At 41.5% G+C, this 17,520-nt stretch overlaps 1 protein-coding gene across 4 annotated transcripts in view; it reads right to left on the bottom strand.

The window, feature by feature from the left end:
- PHACTR3 (phosphatase and actin regulator 3) overlaps positions 1 to 17,520 on the bottom strand; it is a 116,576-nt gene that overhangs the window by 38,725 nt on the left and 60,331 nt on the right. For 2 of the 4 annotated variants that reach the window (XM_049816544.1, XM_049816547.1), the window contains exons 2-6: positions 14,841 to 15,002; positions 13,869 to 13,946; positions 9,446 to 9,628; positions 4,031 to 4,234; positions 565 to 829 (exon numbers count right to left, since the gene is read on the bottom strand). In XM_049816544.1, coding sequence (XP_049672501.1) covers positions 565 to 829; positions 4,031 to 4,234; positions 9,446 to 9,628; positions 13,869 to 13,946; positions 14,841 to 15,002 — 892 coding nt within the window. Of the gene's footprint in view, positions 1 to 564; positions 830 to 4,030; positions 4,235 to 9,445; positions 9,629 to 13,868; positions 13,947 to 14,840; positions 15,003 to 15,085; positions 15,193 to 17,520 lie in introns of those variants that run through there. The other 2 variants (XM_049816548.1, XM_049816545.1) reach the window with 2 other exon arrangements.

The following is a 17,520-nucleotide window of genomic DNA, read 5'->3' as shown; positions in this document are numbered from 1 at the left end:
ATGGAATTGAGAAATGTTACCAACTTAACTCCAAAGCTGTATGATGGAAAAGGTTATCTCTGCCCTCCTCCAAAACACAGGATGGCTTATAATGAAAACCAGACAAAGCACCCAATGTACTCCCACACAAACATTTGTATTAAAACTGGATACCGTATATGCTCATGTATAAGCCAAGAGACATATACTGAAATAGTAGCATTTCTTATATGTAGAGTACTGATATTTAGAGCAGGATATGCCTTAGCTACTCTAACTTGGCATCTTGTGGGGGGATTTTCTTTTGCACTAGGTGAACAATTATCAAATGATTCTACCTGTTTGAAAACCTACTTCCATGTCACAATAGCCTCCTTATAAAGGAAGAAATACTTTGGAGTAACTGCCAGATTTAAGCACCTTAACCAGAGGTGAATGTTCAAAGTAGTGACATCAAGAGGAAGGCAAACCCAAGCTGTAGGAATAAATAAAATGCTAATAACAGGGTAGGAACATTTACCAAGAGAAATGGTTTAGTGGAATGACTCTTCTCATGCACCCATATAGCCAAGAGGCTGTAGGTACCTGTCCTGCCGGTGTTTGGTGGCCAGAGCCCTGTGGAGTTCTTCAATGACTCTGCTGGGAGGTAAAGGCAGGTGGACGGCAGCCAAGTGAGGGGAACCGGTTGGTGTTGTTACCTGTCCTCTGACATGGGGATCTGAACTTTTCTGGCCAGAGGGATGGAAGAGGGCAGCTTGTCCTGAGATTTGAGAGGAACCAACAATGACATAATTCTTCAGGATGGTGGAAGGAGGAGATTTCATGGCTGGGTCATCTATTTCACTTCCTGCTGTCAAAACACAAGAGGGTAAGAGGTTGTGCAATGCGTCTTATTTTTTTGCACTCAGAGTCTGCACTGAAGTTGATTTGTTGTGTTGAACAGAGGAAAATGGTGATGTTTTGTTCTTGCTGGAAGGTAACTAGTTAAGCTGAGTGTCTGAATTCAAAAGGCTCATGCTACACAGATCCAGATCCTTGATCTAGCAAAATAGATGCCTCCCCCGTTTCCCCTCTTTCCCACAGTATCAGATTCTCCTTTTTCCCAGCCCACCAATGCATTCTTGATTGCCAGTACTGATCCTCTTAACCACCAATGGCTTACACTGTGGTGGCTTTCCAATCTGGCGCTTTCTCTGCTGGACTCTGGCAGGCTGTATTAAAATTTATGCACCGTGGTTCTCAGTCTGGACAAAATGTACCAGTGTCTATTATCTGCTCTTCTGTGATTGCTTCACAGCTTAGACCTCTGTCTTTCATATGCCAGTTGAGGAAATGCCAAAATCATTATAATATGAGGATAAAGTTTGCATAACAAAACTTGCCAAATCCAAATGAAAGATGTGGTATTGAACACTAAGAAGAAACAAGAAGGTTGGGACAATCTAATCTTTTTTTACCCCTGGATTCAGATATTTTTTATGCATTGTAAGCATTTGGTTGGAAATTAGACTTTGATATATACATTTCTCTAGCACCTGAGTCCAAAACGCAGTGGACATTTCCCTGATTGGAAATTCGGTAGTTTCACACTCTTAAGATAACTGAACATCTGGCCTGAAAAAGATACTGATTAGTTTTTCTGTTCTGCAGTTCTCTTTGCCTTTCCCCTTTCCCCTATATCTCTGTCCCAAGCCTCTGGCATATGGCGTGGTTTACACCAATAGCTCAGTCTGTGTGTAAAAAGGCAATACGAGTTCCTCATACAAGAGAATATTTATTTTCTCTTGTTGCCACCTAGTGTTTTAAACAGGAATTTAAACTGACACAGCTTGTAAGGCTTTTGAACAAACTTGTTTTCAGAGATAATTTTTACTTTTTTTTCACTTGTGAGATGAATCCCTCAGTTCATAGCAGAGAAAAATTTCTGCTCAGGCCAGGATTATCCTGAAATACCCATGTAAAAAGCGCTTGGTTCCTATTAGCACGGTAATTTATTGGAAAATTGGAGAGGACAAAAGTAGGTTTGAATATTAACTTCAGTTATTAAATATTTCCTCTCAGACCCAGCATCCTGCATAATGGTTATCAACTACATGCCACTGCACAGTGAGAGAGAGTGTCTGTGTTTTCTGAGAGCAAGAACCCTGGGTTCAGCTCAACCCTAAAGCAGGAAGGGAGGAGGCTTTGTTTCATCTTTATACCTGTTTATTCCTGGAACAGGTCAAGAGCCAATTTTGTCCTCATTGCAGCTTGGGCCAATATTGAGAGTTGACAGTTTCCTTAGATCACACCTTATTTGTCCTATTGACAGCTGTTCAGTGAATAATCTTGCAAAGTGATGTCTTGGCACCTTGCCTTGTTCCCCCTCTCTGTGATTAATTTGTGCTTGGCTTATTCCTCACTCCTCTGCTAACAGCATCTCTGACATCTTTAAGGGGGGGGAAACTAAACACAAAAGAGCTTTTCAACTTCTTAATCTTCCTTTTCTTTCATAATCGTTCTTTCTCTCTCCCCATACGTTTGTATTCCCTTTCACTCATTGATAGTGTTTGTTTAGTCTTAACTTACCACTGCCTCCATGTCCACACAAAAATAAACAAATGTATAATCACTATTGAAAAAGGGTCTATAGTTATTGCAGTAATTGAGAAAACCAAGAGTTGTTCTTTGCGGATAATTTAGATGAGAACGAAATACCAAAACTCAGAATATCTTAGATGTTACAGGAAATACTTTGGTTAAGCACCAAAATATCTAGACTCAAAATACTGTGAAGTGCCTGGTGGAGCTGTGATGTCGTTACCCTCTATGGGTCAGGTTTTCCAAACAGCCTACATCTCGTGCAGAGCATGGCCTTATCATCAGTTGAGCAAAGTCAAAGGGGTGTCCTGGTCGTGCCTGTTCATGTTGCAAGGTGGAAGGGGCAGGCTAGAGCTGGACCCATAGCACAGAATGTTGAAGCAATCTGAACAGCAGCTCCCAAGGAGCATTATGATACCATTTTGAATCCAGCTCCCACTTAAACTCTTATGGCTTTTAAGCATGGACAAAATATGGATATTTTCCATGGGAAACAAATACTTGTAATTTTCCTCAAAAAGACTGAAAACCTCAATATTTTCTATGAACCCCAGTGGCCACATCACAATGCCCCTCTGAGATTTTGTTTTCTGGTGACTTTGAAAACCCTATTCATTGTGCCAGTAGATCAGTGTGGATGCAAATCTGGGCTGAGATAATGGCTGTCATTTAAAAGTCTAAATATCCAACAGGTCTGACATTTAGATGTCAGGACTTGGTTCTAATTTGCAATAAGGCCCTTTTAACTGCTTTTACCATATGTAGGGGCCCTAAATTGGAACAAACTAAAATCATATTCACTTTAACACCCTTTCTGCAGTGCCAGAATGTAGGAAAATGTAACAACATTGGCAATACATTAGAAAACCAGGTCCAGATGAATTGCTCTTGAAACATTCAGTGAAGTCTGGCACAGAGGATTGCTTTGTGGGAGCCAGGTGTATCACTTCTGTGCGTTCTGTGTAACGAGACCAGATTTCATAGCTCTAGTTTAGACCTACCCTAGAGAGCAAACCCTTCAGACAGAAACCTCTACAGAACCTATTGACTTGAACTTGATTTTGGCTGTTGTACCGTTATCCAGCGGCAGTCTAGGTAATGAAAACATTTAAATCTTCCTTGTGCTTTATGGCATATCGATATGAACATTTGATTCGGCAGATGTTTGCAGTTGGTTTGATTTTTTTTTTTTACATGTGTTTAGTGCAACAGACTTGCAACAAATAATCCCCTGAGAGATTCAGATAAAAATGTGAAGTACAATGATTAGTGCATTGTTATCAGGGAACTGGACCGCTCAGTTCACATGGAAATCATTAGCATTCTGTTCACTCAATATAACTCGCCTGACTCACAGCAGTTTGCAGCAATAGGCTTAAAAAAGGATGTAAGAAAAAAATTATATACTATGCTGTATAGGCGAACGACACATAAGAGATGGGAAAGTCTTTACTGACCAGTAATGACTGACCTGTTACACTTTTTGTGATTTTGGAGATTGCCTTAGGTGGTGGAGCTGGGAGCAACGGAGGGCTGGGAAGCTGTGCTGGGTTTCTTTCTGTCTGTTTCTGGGGGGAATCTGTGGATTCACATACAAGTAAGGCTTGTGGACTGTCTTCAGATGCTGGCAGGCTGGCATCTTCTAATTCTTCCGTGGGTGCTGAAGGTTTCTTGGCTAGTAGGAAGATGAGTAAAATCAATGGAACATGAAGTTAATAATAATGATAGGCCAGGGGACAATGCCAGGAACATTCAGAAATACAGAACACATGGCACACAGCTAGAAGCACTTCTTTTCCATAGTGAATATAATTGTTGTGTGAAATAGCCAACAAGCCAAGGCAGGTAAAGAATAAAATGTATGACGATATTGAAGAAATGTTAGTTTTGATGTTCCTGAGAAAACTGCTGAGCATCCTTTACTTCCCTAAAGCCTTTTCCCCTTTCCTTTATTAATAATGAATACAGCAAGGCAAAGCAACTTTTGAGAACTGCAATGAATTTTCTTACAGCATGCACCTGCAGTGGCACAGTTACTGAGTGAGTACTCTTCTGTACTAGGAACACACAGCCAAAGGGCAAAGAGTATCAAACCAGTAATATTACATGAAAGCTGACTTTCCAGTTGTTTGTTGTACACATTTATTTTCACAATTTTATTTTTATCTTATTTAATACATGACTTCAACTTGCATCCCAAGTCTTCTGTTCCTGTGCCTGACTCCAGAACTGCTGAGTCTTTCCTGAGGTTAAAGTTGATAACCAGGAAAAGCCTGCCATAAAAAAGATTTGCCATTGGATCTCAGCAGCTCATGCAAAACAGAGAATCAGTGAAGTACTTAAGAAAAACTCCAATCACCAAAGCCTTAATTTGAGATGGTGAAGCAGTGCTCATTTCAGGAGTATCTCATGAAAGATGGCAAAAGCACTTAGCTCTTAAAGTTAGTGCAGGCTGAATCACTGAGCATTTCATCAAATTGACCTGGCTGTGATGAGGGCACAGGGGAATAGATCCAGAAAGGCACAAAGATGAAGCAGGACATAGGTGAAATTTCAGTGGTGAAGTCCAAAATTAACATCCTTGAATCCTGCTCAGATACCAGCTGACTCTGGCAGTGTTTAAACTCTCACAGTGCCTTACTGTTTGACTTTCACACCCTGTTACATGTCCTGCTCTCTGCCTTGGCATATGTGGGGACCCACAGAGAGGCTTGAGGCTGACTCTGATCCAGGACCCCAGCCACGGCCAGGCTCTCTCCAAACTGCCTTTCCAGCCACTATGGGCTCAGTAGTAGCCATGAGGGTTATTTTTCCTACCCTAGCAGGTGAAGCACTCATCCAAATGGGGAGATCAGTGTTTAAGTATCTCCTCAGCACAGAATCATAGAATAGTTAGGGTTGGAAGGGACCTTTAAAAGTCATCTAGCCCAACCTCCTGTGCAATGAGCAGGGACATCTTCAATGAGATCAGGTTGCTGAGAGCCCCGTCCAACCTTGAATATTTCCAGAGATGGACCATGGCCAACCTGTTCCGGTGTTTCACCACCCTCATTGTAAAAAGTTTCTTCCTTTTATCTAGTCTAAATCTACCCTCTTTTAGTTTAAAACCTTTGTCCTATTGCAACAGGCCCTGCTAAAAAGTTTGTCCCCATCTTTCTTATAAGGCCCTTTTAAGTACTGAAAGGCTGCTGTAAGGTCTCCCCGGAGCCTTCTCTTCTCCATGCTGAACAACCCCAGCTCTCTCACCCTGTCTTCACAGGGAGCTGTTCCAGCCCTCTGATCATTTTTGTGGCCCTCCTCTGGACCCGCTCTAACAGGTCCATGTCTTTGCTGTGCTGAGGACCAGAGCTGGATGCAGTACTCCAGGTGGAGTCTCACCAGAGCAGAACATGAGAGAGGTCCAAGCTGCTTGGGCTGGATAAATGGCAAATCCCACTCCTTTTAGCATTTTGGATTGTCTAAACAAAGTACATTTCCCTCCAAACCATTCTAGGGCATCTCCTAAAAACTCACAGCAGTGGGCACCCACAGCTGCCATGTCACAAATCTTTTCTTGGCTCAGTTTTATGTCTTGTTTGGAATACAAGCTCTCGGTATTAATGAACATTCAGCATCCTCATGTTCAGAGTGTGTGAGGAGGCACCAGAGCACTTAGGCAGTTGGAAACAATAGCATTGGCAAGATAATAGCATTTAATTTGTTGACAAACAGATTAATAAGTATGCCTAGAAGAGGAGGAATGAGTATTTATCATTCAAAAAAGACAGGAAAGTCAAATAAATATGCATCGTTAACAGGAATTCTTGTGAAATTTGGCTTGATAGGAAAGCTGCCATATGTGGTAGTTGCCTGAATTACAGAAGAAAATAATTTTCTTTTAAATATATTTCTAGGGAAATGCATTGTATTTTTGTCCCTACTGCATAGAAAACAAAATGTGGAGTAGAGAAAGAGAAAAATAAAGTCACTAATGGGTTACATTACAGAAGGATCAAGAGCTCCAGTAGATGTTAGTAGCTTGATAGGAAAATTAGTCAGATTTGAGTGCATTCCCCTGAGTGGAGCGATACTTTCTTCTGGCAGTAACTTCACTGAAATCAGTAGACCTCCCTGTGACATAAAGTGCTGTTTGACACGAATGCAGAGGAGCAGTCAGAATGGGACCTTTCCTATAGAGAAGGTGAATCCAAACCACACTCGGCCTCAAACATATCTTTTTTGTTTCTGAACTCCACCCTGTTCTGAGAGTGGTATCATGAAAACAAACTGGCATTGTGCAGTGTTGTCTAAAGAATATCCATTTTACATTCCCTGCAAGGAATGGCTTGCTTCTGTTTTTTTCTGTGGTTGTTTCTGGTAACAACAGCACATGTTTGACTCAGTCTGAAGGCAGACCTGAGTCTGGAGTACACAAACCTATTAACAGATTTCATACTGCAGAGTGAATATTATCCTGCTGAAAATATTCCAAGCGCTCAACACTAGACTCCTTGCCAGAGTAGCTAATTATTCATGGAGTGCCACTTGTCAAAATGCCATCTCACTACTAGGTAGAAATCCTCCCCTTGGGACTGCCCCTAAGCCCATTGGCTAGCTTAGGTGGGAGAAACTGCCCTTTTTCTGCTTAGGCTGTTCTTTTTCTGTCTATTAACCAGACTTGAAGTCTACGTGTATTTCCTTTTGCTTCCTTCTCTTTCCCTCCCTGGCCTTCATCCCACATTCCCAGGATGAAATAAGACATATTGGCTATAAAGCAAATATATTAATTTTGTTTCTAGCTGGTCAAATATTCATATGAATTTGTGGAAAGACACCTACTGCACTGGGCCTGGATTGAGCCCAAGGACAAACATTGTAATAAACTCGACATTATAACAAACTTAGCAATACAGTCTGACAATTTTGAAGAGCTTTCTTACCCCATGAATTCATTAAGGTGAACTCAGTAGAGATGGGAATGCTAGAATGCACAGACAGGGATAAATTAGCACATAAAGACTAGATCGACAATAATTACTTTAAAAGCCAAAGGCCACTGATGAAAGAGGTGGGAAGATTTCCAACAAATAGGAGTGGAGTCTCGCAGACCAGGGAGACAGGAGAAGGTAATCCCACTGTTAGTTTTTGGAACCTGGAGAAATGACACCTCAAAAAATGAAGGAAAAGAAATACAGAAGAGAAGAAAGGTTGTGCTAGGGAGACAATAAAAGGAACTAGGATTAGAGAAAGAGACATAAGAAATTGGGATGATTTTGAAAGCCTCAATACACAATTTTGAAAACAGTGTAAGGTAACTTTTAAATCATCGTACTAGGTTTTGCGGAGCCATGAGGTTAAATACATGATACATTATTAGTGCCATCTTTCCAGGATAGCCTTTCCCAATGATAAGAATTAGAAGTTCAGAGAGAAATTTCCTTAGTGGTATGGAATAAAACAATCTAGAAAAGAGTAAAAAAAAGACCTGAAGGATTCTGGTCAAGATCTTGATCTGGTTGTTCTAAGAACAGGGAGATGAATGGGTTTTGCCTCAATTAATTTTTAGGGTGATACAAAACCAAACACAGCCATAAATGATAGAGTTTGAAGAGAAAGGAAAACAGCATTAAGGGCATGTATTAATAGAGGCTCTTTGTGTCCACTACGTCTCTCAAAATAGAGACAAAAAAGAGAGAGGATAAATCTTTAGAAGCCTACGTACAATGCTTTGGGATATTTCTTGATGAAATAACACATGTACTTGAAATGAAGAAGGTGATGGGTGATGGAAAGGTGTTGTTAAGCTTACAAAAAAATCCTTGTGATGCGCAAACATGAGGAGAGATACTCTTTGGAAAACAGAAAGGTTTCTGTTGTCAAAGCAATTAAGAGTGAAGTGGAGCTACAAATAGGCCAGAAAAACAATATTATATACAAGCAAAACAGCAAAAGGGGAACAAAATTACATGAATCATGGGGATGGAAAGGACCAGAGGAAAAGGAAGTGGGAAAGGATAAAGCAAAGAAACAGAAAACACTGCAGAGAATGATTTCCATTCCATCTAACCTGCTAAAACAGGTTGAGGGCATAAGCAGGCAGCATTGCTCAGCAAACCACAGCAGGTAGGGGTGGGCTTGGTGAAAGTGGCCAGGAGCTGGAACCCCAGAGAAAGCAGGGCATGGGGGGGTGGGATGGAGAACAAAAGGCAACCAGGGCAGATGGAGAAGGGGTAAAGATTGACCAGAGGGCAGGAAGATCTGTAATCACTACATGGCAGTCCTCATGAACTAAGATAAAGCATTATCTCTGCAGCTTTGCGTTTCTTGGTTGTCAGGAAGTGAATGGAAACCCTTCAGCTCCTGGGTTGTGCCTGGCTGCTCTGGTCCCAAGGAACTGCTCTCCCGGATGAGCTCTGCTGGAGCACAGTTGCATAAAGGAGCTTGGTTTAGCTTATCTGTGCTCCTGGTATTGAACTTCACTTGTATTTGCAGCGTGTTGTAGACAGGGTTGTGATATGGACAGTGTGGGCTGTGTATTGACATTGCTCTCCAGAGCCAGGACAAACAATTTCAGGCTTGGCACAGAAGTTTAAGAAATGTTTTTAGGAGACACTTGTTTCATCTTCACAGCAGTCACTGCTAATACCAAAGGGGCACCATGCCAAGACTGGATCATCTCATAATCCAACTAATCCCATTATGCCAAGCTTTGTGTGGTCCCTCAGTTCAGTAGCAGTCTCAAAAAATCACTGTTTTTAAGTACTGATTGCTAACTTAGTACGGGCTGACCTGAACAAGGTGCTCTGACCCTTTAATGCACTGACATATTTCACTCCTCATAAAGCAGCTTAGCAGAAATATTTTTTTAGCATTTTTTAATTTCTTGAAAACATTTTAGATCCAATACCTGCATCTTCTTTCAGCTCCTCCAAATGCAGCTCCTCACCAAACGAGGTCACATTCGTTGTGGCTGCTATTATACTCTCTTGCTGCACGTCTTCTGAGGCAAGTGCCTGGCACACAGGAGGTGGAGGGTCACTCTGCGTTGCTCTCGTGGCATCGTCACCAGTGCAGGCTTTGCCTTCGGTATCTAGAACACCAAATCATTTAAACTTAACTAAACCGTGAGCAGCGAAAGCTGACACTCCCTGCTATCCTCTTGAGAAGAGTGAGTCTCATAGCTGCTAGTCCTCATGGGACTGAGATTTGTCTTCGAGCAGCACCTGATCTCTAACAGTGTTAAGCATCTGTAATGCAAAACTTGTGGAGACCAGCCCATCTGGATACTAATATCCACCCAGTCTTCTCAGTGGGGCACCTTTTCCCATGGGCATCCAGCAGCCTGGGCAAATGGCCATCGTGCATGTCCAGGAAGGCCCCTGTACCCTGGAAGCATCTGCTATGTGGGAGATGAGCACAAGCATGGGAAATCAGAGGTCTCTGGGTGAAGGGAATTCCTTGCACAAGCAGAGATCATGGTACAGCGTGTTTACGGGTTGGTCTGACATGTCTGAGTTGTGTCAGGCTCCGTGCATGACACACTGCCATCCAGCTGCCCCAGCAGTAATGTCGGAGCCTTACCGAAGACAAGGCTGCTAATATTCCCTACCGAGCTGTAGGTTTTGAGCATAGTTTTAGTTACTCAGCTTTGAAAAGCGTGTTCTGTGTGATTGAGCTGATCAGAAATTCAAATCCCTCTTCATGCAGACCTAGAAACTGCTCCCTTTGCTTACTCTGAAAGATTTTTGTGCCAGTGATCCCTGCAGCTGTACGCATCTTGATGACTGAAGCTTTTCTAGTACTCTCCTATTCAGGCAAGAGTCCTCAGAATACAAACTATCCTTTTACTTCACGACTCTCTCAGAATTTACAAGATCTACATCGCTGTTGCAAACCAAGGAAAGCAATTACTTCCTGCTCTAGCCAGCGCTCCATGCTGACGGACATGTCTGCTGTCCACCCCTGACCTCCTAACTTGTATTTCTCAGCCCTAGACACTCCTTTCTGGAAGCTCCTGACAGGGCTATGTTTTCTTGCAATGATATCATGACAAGTTTCTTGAACATTGATTTAAAATAGCTAGCATCCACAGCTACCCCTTTTTAATACTATTTGGACAATCTGCAGAGTAATTTATTGTGCTTTTGGGTAAGGGTATCAGATTTTGGCCCAGAGATGCTGCAGAAGGGATGCAGTATTTTTGTACGCTGAGCTCACGCAGTCTGCCTCATAATCACGTTTGGTGAAAAGTTACTGTTCTTAAAATAGCCCTTGCAGTAGCACAGTTGCTATGATACAGGGAAGGGGAGGGGGAAAAAGTTCATTGCCTACATTTCAGCTCATTGTGAAGGCAGCCTATACATAATCATCGGTGTATTAACAACTGCCTGCATTACTTGACAGGCAGCCCTTAACTCTCAGTGCTGTAAGTACAGCTACATCTGATCAATTCCGTGCTCACAGTGGGGAGAAATACTGGGGGAAGCTCCCTAAGTGTTTTCAAGGTAACTCTGTGTTGCACGTTCCTCACATCCTTTGGAAAGGGAAACTGCTGACAGCTGTGCCACAATGCAACTGCAGTCAGAGACACGAGTTCCTTCAGATCCCGGCCGATGGAAAGTGTAATGAGTAATGAAGTAATGACAACCAGAAGACAGCCCTGTTGAAGAATTTCTGTTGAGGAGCGTCTGAGACACACAACAGTGATGCTCCTGGTCAGAAATGATCCGCTCATGCTTAGATCAAAGTGGGTGTGCTGCTTTGATTGGCAATGGGTCACAACACCGTATTTTAGAGATCATCCGGGGACAGGAGAAAGCGCAGAGCTTAGATCCACTGGTAAGGAAAGCAGCAGAGTCTTGAGTATTGCAAAGTAATCACATGAAGTAGGGCTATAATTTTGTTGGGAATGAATCCCACTGTATGCCAGACCCTGCACCCTGTAACTTCTTACAGAGTGCAAGTTGGTTCTCTGGAGTGAAGCTGTATTTTGGGTTCAGTTTTCAAGGAGCAGTTTGGCATCTGCCCCGTGCGAGCAGACCTGGAGAGGAGGGAAGGACAGAAGGGGGCCCAGGCTGTGCAACTGTGCAGTGTGTCTGGGCAGCTGGGTTTTGGGGTTGTGTGAGGAGAAAGGGTGACATAACCTGTTAGGATGACTCATCACCAAAAAGCAAGGACAGTGCAGTTTCACCCTGGGCTGCTCACAGATTGATGCAGATTCTGTGCTAGCTTTGTGGTTTGCTCAGAGCCAAACAGTCAAGTTCAGAATGCTGCTTGACAGACCTTGTGCTATAAACTGGAGTGTGGCAGGGCTATTGTAAAAGCATGAAGCGGATCTGGAGGTTTCTCAGACTACAGCTTCATCCCAGTTTGAGCTATTTATGAAAGTGAGCAGGAATCAGGTCTGTGGAAGTGGAGTAGAGCCTGATGAAATAGAAGGATTTTAGGATTTACTGTACTCTTTTAGCGTAGTATTGCTGCTTTGACAGTTGCAACTTATTGCATAAACGAGGACTTAGCCTTGAAACTGCTGCCACTGCAGCTCAGTCCAAGTAGGGCACTAATCATTTACTGAGAATTATTTGGGTCAATTTTTTATTCCAGTTAATAAGCTGCTTCTACTAATAATATAATAAAATAACCCTGGAGATTCACAACACTCTGTAAAGACAAATAACTTGCAGGCGGCTGCAATGTCCTTCAACTGACTGTTAGCCGTTCCTTCCTTTCTGGGCAGCAGGGTGGTACTGAAAATTTGTTTGATATTTATAGGAGCTCTATGCAACTTTATTGCAGACAGGTAAGCAGTCTGCAGCTGCCTTTTTAAAAGCACAGCTTGTCATCACTCCTCACCGGATTATATGTATTTATTTAAACTATTTTAATTTTGTTAAAATGATCTTGCAACTCAGCATCATCTGTTTTCCTCCCAACCAGTTCTTTATACATGCAAGAAGTTTATTGATTCATTATTATTATTACCTTTTAATGTGCTCTACAGAAGTTTTATTTTACTGTTCTTTTGCAAAGCTTTAGATATATATGTCTTCAAATTCACGGATTATGGGCAACTTTCATACTGCTAGCAGAAATGGCGTGTATTTTTCTAGCCAATAGTGCTAATATGCTAATAGGGCAATTAATCATCTAGAATTATGAGAGACACAAAGAGTTCAATGGGCAGGAATTAAAAATGAGCTTTCTAAAAACTCCATTTTAGAATAAGCTGATGGTTTGATAGATTATTTTTTTAACTTGAATATAAAACTCATATTCAAATAAATCCAGTAAAATAATATGAAAATTGCTTTATTGCAATGAAAAAAAAAAAAAAATCCTGTTTAAAATGCTCTTTTTCTGACTCTTCAGTTGCTCAGTTACACGCCAGCATAGCATCACTGAGTATTGTCCCACAGGCTATTTATAGGCATGGCATTTGTTTTACACAAAGAAACTCAATTATTAGTTTCAAAGAACATAATTTTTATCTATCAGATTGGTCAAACTCAAAAGGCCAGTCGTTCTTCATGACAGTACTTTCTGCTGTAAAGTTTTCAACGTAAAGATGGATTTACCTTTTTTATCTCTGTTTAGGTGGGAATGGCAATTGGGATGTTGTCCATAACATTGGGAGCTCACTTGACCTCACAGAATAGTCACCTAGATCTCTGTCTCCCCTGAGCATCTGTCAGGGCTTTAAAGCAGGGATATACAGAACCACAGTCCTTTGTGCATGTGTGTGACACTTTATCATCTTTCAGTCAATGACTTCTGCTGAACCTGGTTTGTACTCAGGAAAGCTTTAAAATGACACTACCAAATGCTTCACTTTTCCATGTGAATGAAAAACAGGCAGAATGGTAATATGTTTTGTCACAAACTTGGTTTACCGGAAAGACAGCTGAAAACATCAGATTAGTATCATTTTATGAGATTTGGATTCATGGGTTGTACATGTTAGCTGAATGCATCTGTATGTCTAAGTTTATATTTATATGGGCTTTAGCTGACTTTCTTGGTGGTAGGATTTAGCTAGGTTTAGAGCAATTGCATAAAACATACGTACCAGCTCAGATTGCACCATGTATAAATCAAGTGAAGATGGACTTGCATTCAAGATAGTAAAACATCAAAAATGAAACTGCATGGATTGATTGCAGCAGGGAGGAATTTGATGAAAGACGTGCTTAATTCAGATACTGAATTTTCCTCTCAGAATTGAAGGTTTTCTTTTTCATTCATTTGATTGTTAGGTTTCTTCTTTTCCAATTATGTGTTTCCTATTGTCCTGAAAAAGGCTCTGATAAAAAAGGTGAAGAATATTTACTTACCTTGTTCCATCATCTCCAGAAGGCCTTTCTTAATGAGTTCATCCCGACCTTGCCGTGCTGTCATCTTCTTCTCCAGCACTGGACAAAGTAGTAGCATAACACAGCACCAGTTAACAACAGAGTATTCATATAATGGAGTAAGAAAGATGCAATGTGGAAATTCCCTCTAGTCTGAACTGCTCTGTGCTTGGAAAGAACTGCAAAGATTTTGTTTTGGGGAGCGTGGACTGGTCAGCCTGTTTGTGCCTTTTCCTTTGTTAAAATGGCTGTAAAATCACCTACAGGTAAAACTGAGATTTATGATCTAACCTACTGTCTGATCACACTGAGTGCAGAGTAACGGGAATATTAAAGCCTTCACGCTGTTTTATGCAGCATGTTGGAGCTGCCTTAGGAAGCAGTGTCCTTTACTGTGACACTCCACAGGATATCGGGGCAAGTGAAGGGAATTGCACCATCCTATCCTAGGAAAAGGCAAGTGAGTTTTTCTCCTTACTGATCTCCTGGGACATCCCTGGAGACTAGAGAGAGCGTGCAGCACTGTGTGCTGGGCTCCTTCACCACAGAGACAGCTGCTTGAGGGAAGGCATTTTACAGGCTGTATCTCCCTCCTGTCACTTTTCATAATGTTACTGTGACCTATATAATCTTCACCCCTAATAGAAGGGGTGATGATACTTGGGGCCATAAATGTAGCCTACTTTGGAGAAGGGACAGCCCATGAAAAGCAGTCTGTGTTGAGGCTTGTCCTTCACTCTCGTATTTTGACCTTTTCTTCTAAATGTACTATATTGTATTACATAGGAAGTCAGCCTATATGGGCTGACTAGCGTTAAACATTATTAACGTGTAATATGCTGAAATCTTTGAATTAGGTTTAGATCAGGTCACCATTAACATTTTCTGTGTAAGCAAATTTCACCCAGGCTAAACTTTGCTCTGTGCAGCATCACTCTCTTGTTCTCGTCCTACCTGCAGATGTCTGCTTTAGCTTCTCGTTTTTCTTTTTCCGCCACTTCCATGGTTTGAAGATCCTGCCCAGTGTTGCCAGTTTGCTGTTCCTCCTCACTGGCGGAGTTCGAATCCCTGAGACCAAGTAGTCAGAACGCATTGCAGGGGACTGCTCCATCTCATCTGAGAGGGGAAAAGAGGAAAGCCAGCTGTTAAACAAAAAGCTTCAGCATAGACATGAAAAGGGGAGGCAAATGGAGGCTCACCAGCTAACAAGCATTCAGTCTAGTCACCAAGATAAGCAGTGCAAGACTTTGAAAGAAAGTCTCTGCATTGCTGGAGCCGGCAGCCAGGCTGAGGGACGCCAGCCAGAGAGGCATTCAACCTCACTGTGCCAGCCCAGTGCTTCCTACCAGCTGCTCTCTTGAATCTGGTCTTGCACAGTACCTGTCTGGATTCCAAATATTTCAGTATCTCCACTGCTGCCATCCCTCATGGATTTATCAGGGCTATTAGGCCCATAGAGAGGGGTGTGTGCTGAATTTGTACACTCTATGCTTTATTCCATGGCTTTCCTACCTTTGCCCATGCCTAATGGTGTTACTCTCCCTCCCAAGGGCTGTGTGTAACTGCATTGCAGCCTTCTGAAACATGGAGAGCTGAGACCTCCCAATAGCTTTAATAGGAGCAGTAGAAATTTAACACGTCTGTAAATCAGGTCCATGCGGCCTCCAGTTAATCATGTAAATGTAATGTTCATTTAGAAAAATTCAGACCTTTATGAAAAGCTGAGAGGAAGTCTGAGAAAGCTGAGGTCCCTTCTGAATTTCCAGCTTCCAGTTCTGTTTTCAGACCACAGGATATTGCTGCCTTTTAAATGAACTCTTTTCATGTAAGCTAACACAGAACACACTGACTTGTGTGAGCTAATGCAAATCTTTTATATAAGAATAATTTGTTTGATACGTGCTACGTAAGTAAAATCTTAGAACTATGGTGCAAATTTATTCCTTGGAAGCTAAGGGGAAAATTCTTTCCCTTTTGTCCAGCCAAGCCACAGAAATTCAGAGATAATGCTTCAGCTGGAAAAGCAATTTAGGTATTTTTAAAATTTTGTCTTGAAAATACACTGTAAGTTTTGCTTATAGGCAAGTCTTGCATGAAACAATACATACTGACTATTCACAGTTGTGTGCTAGCCCGTACCATGAAAGAAAGTAGCACAGTTCCATAAATGGGGTTATTGATGTCTTTACTGAGATTTGTGTTTGAGCCCCAATACAGTGATTGTTAAAAGAGAAGCTGCCATCAGTCATCAGACATGTTACATGAATAAAAACTAAATGACAATTTGTATTATTCTTTCAACCATCGGTTATGATTTCAATGAGCAATGTGGAGCTATGAACATATGTACATTTCCAGGTAATTTCGCTCTGGAACAAAAACATTTATCATAAATTGCTTTATGACTGCAAGATAAAAACTATATAGCATCTTCTAGGCTTTGTTTTTAAGTTAACAGGGTGAAAATGCTTAAATCACAGCATGGAGGTGGGGATTTCCAAGTAAACAGGAAACAGTTTTTGGAAGAATATTAAACACAGCAGGCGAATGAACACATTTCTCCTCTTCCATTTAATTTTGAAAATACTGGTAATTGAGATGAATCATTCAGTGGAGACAAACTAAAAACTTGGCCACATGAACTATCAGAACAGAGAAAAGGCTGTAACAGTTCCCCTTCCCCCCCGCCCCATTGTCCATGCCCAGTGAATTTCTCTTTCTATGTTCTGAATTTAGAGCATCTTTTGTCTCATTCCAGAGTTTATCTTGGAGTTTAATTTAGAAGAGATTTAAAATGTATGTAAAAATGTATTTTTGCTTTTGAAAGAATGGTGACTACCCAAGGTGATATTTATGATTTACAGTTTGGAGGTCAATATTAAGTTGAGAGCAGAAACTAGCAATGAGCCTAGCACAGAAGGAGAGCAGTAGCCTATAGACCACAGCCAGAGCACCAAAATATCATGCTCCTTTCCTAACTGCATATTCAAAAATGGGGAGTATCGCAGAAATAAGCTTTGAAGAAGCAGACTTACTCTTGATTACAGAGATGGCAATGACAATGGAAAATGGCAGGGTAGATCTGCTATTAATTTGCTAGTATGATTACTTCAAAGCTGTAATAGAAGCCTCAGAAATTAGCATTTGGCCATTTCTTGTGACATCCCTTGAGTGGGAATGGAAATGTTCACAAAATTAGCTTATCTCAAAAGAGCTGTAGATTAGACTGTAAATCAGACCCTTGTCCCTGGAAGCTACAGTGGAGTAGGACAGCCTCAGCTCAGCGGTCCCTGGTCCTTGCTTGTAAGACTGCACTGCTGCTCAAACACTTCCTACCATCCCAGGAATTTCTCAAGCATTAAGTGAAGATTAAATAAGAAGCTGATTTAAAGCAATACCTTGGCAAGTTACTTAACCTACTGCATTTCATTCAGGATGTAGGTGTCTGCAAAGTGGTTTAGGCATCATCCATTTTTTGTTTAACACTGGTAGCATAAGATCATTTTACCTTTTTTTGCTAGATAGCAGTAGATGTAGACAGAACCAGGAGGTCATTCAAACCCAAACCTGTGTGTCTCTAGAAATGCTTATTATTCCAGAATTTCCCCTAAGAAAGAGAATGGGGAGATATTGC

Source organism: Accipiter gentilis, chromosome 14, assembly GCF_929443795.1.
Source record: "Accipiter gentilis chromosome 14, bAccGen1.1, whole genome shotgun sequence".
Lineage (NCBI taxonomy): Eukaryota > Metazoa > Chordata > Aves > Accipitriformes > Accipitridae > Astur > Astur gentilis.
Note: the sequence above shows the minus strand (reverse complement) of the source record. Positions and strands in the feature narration are given on the sequence as shown.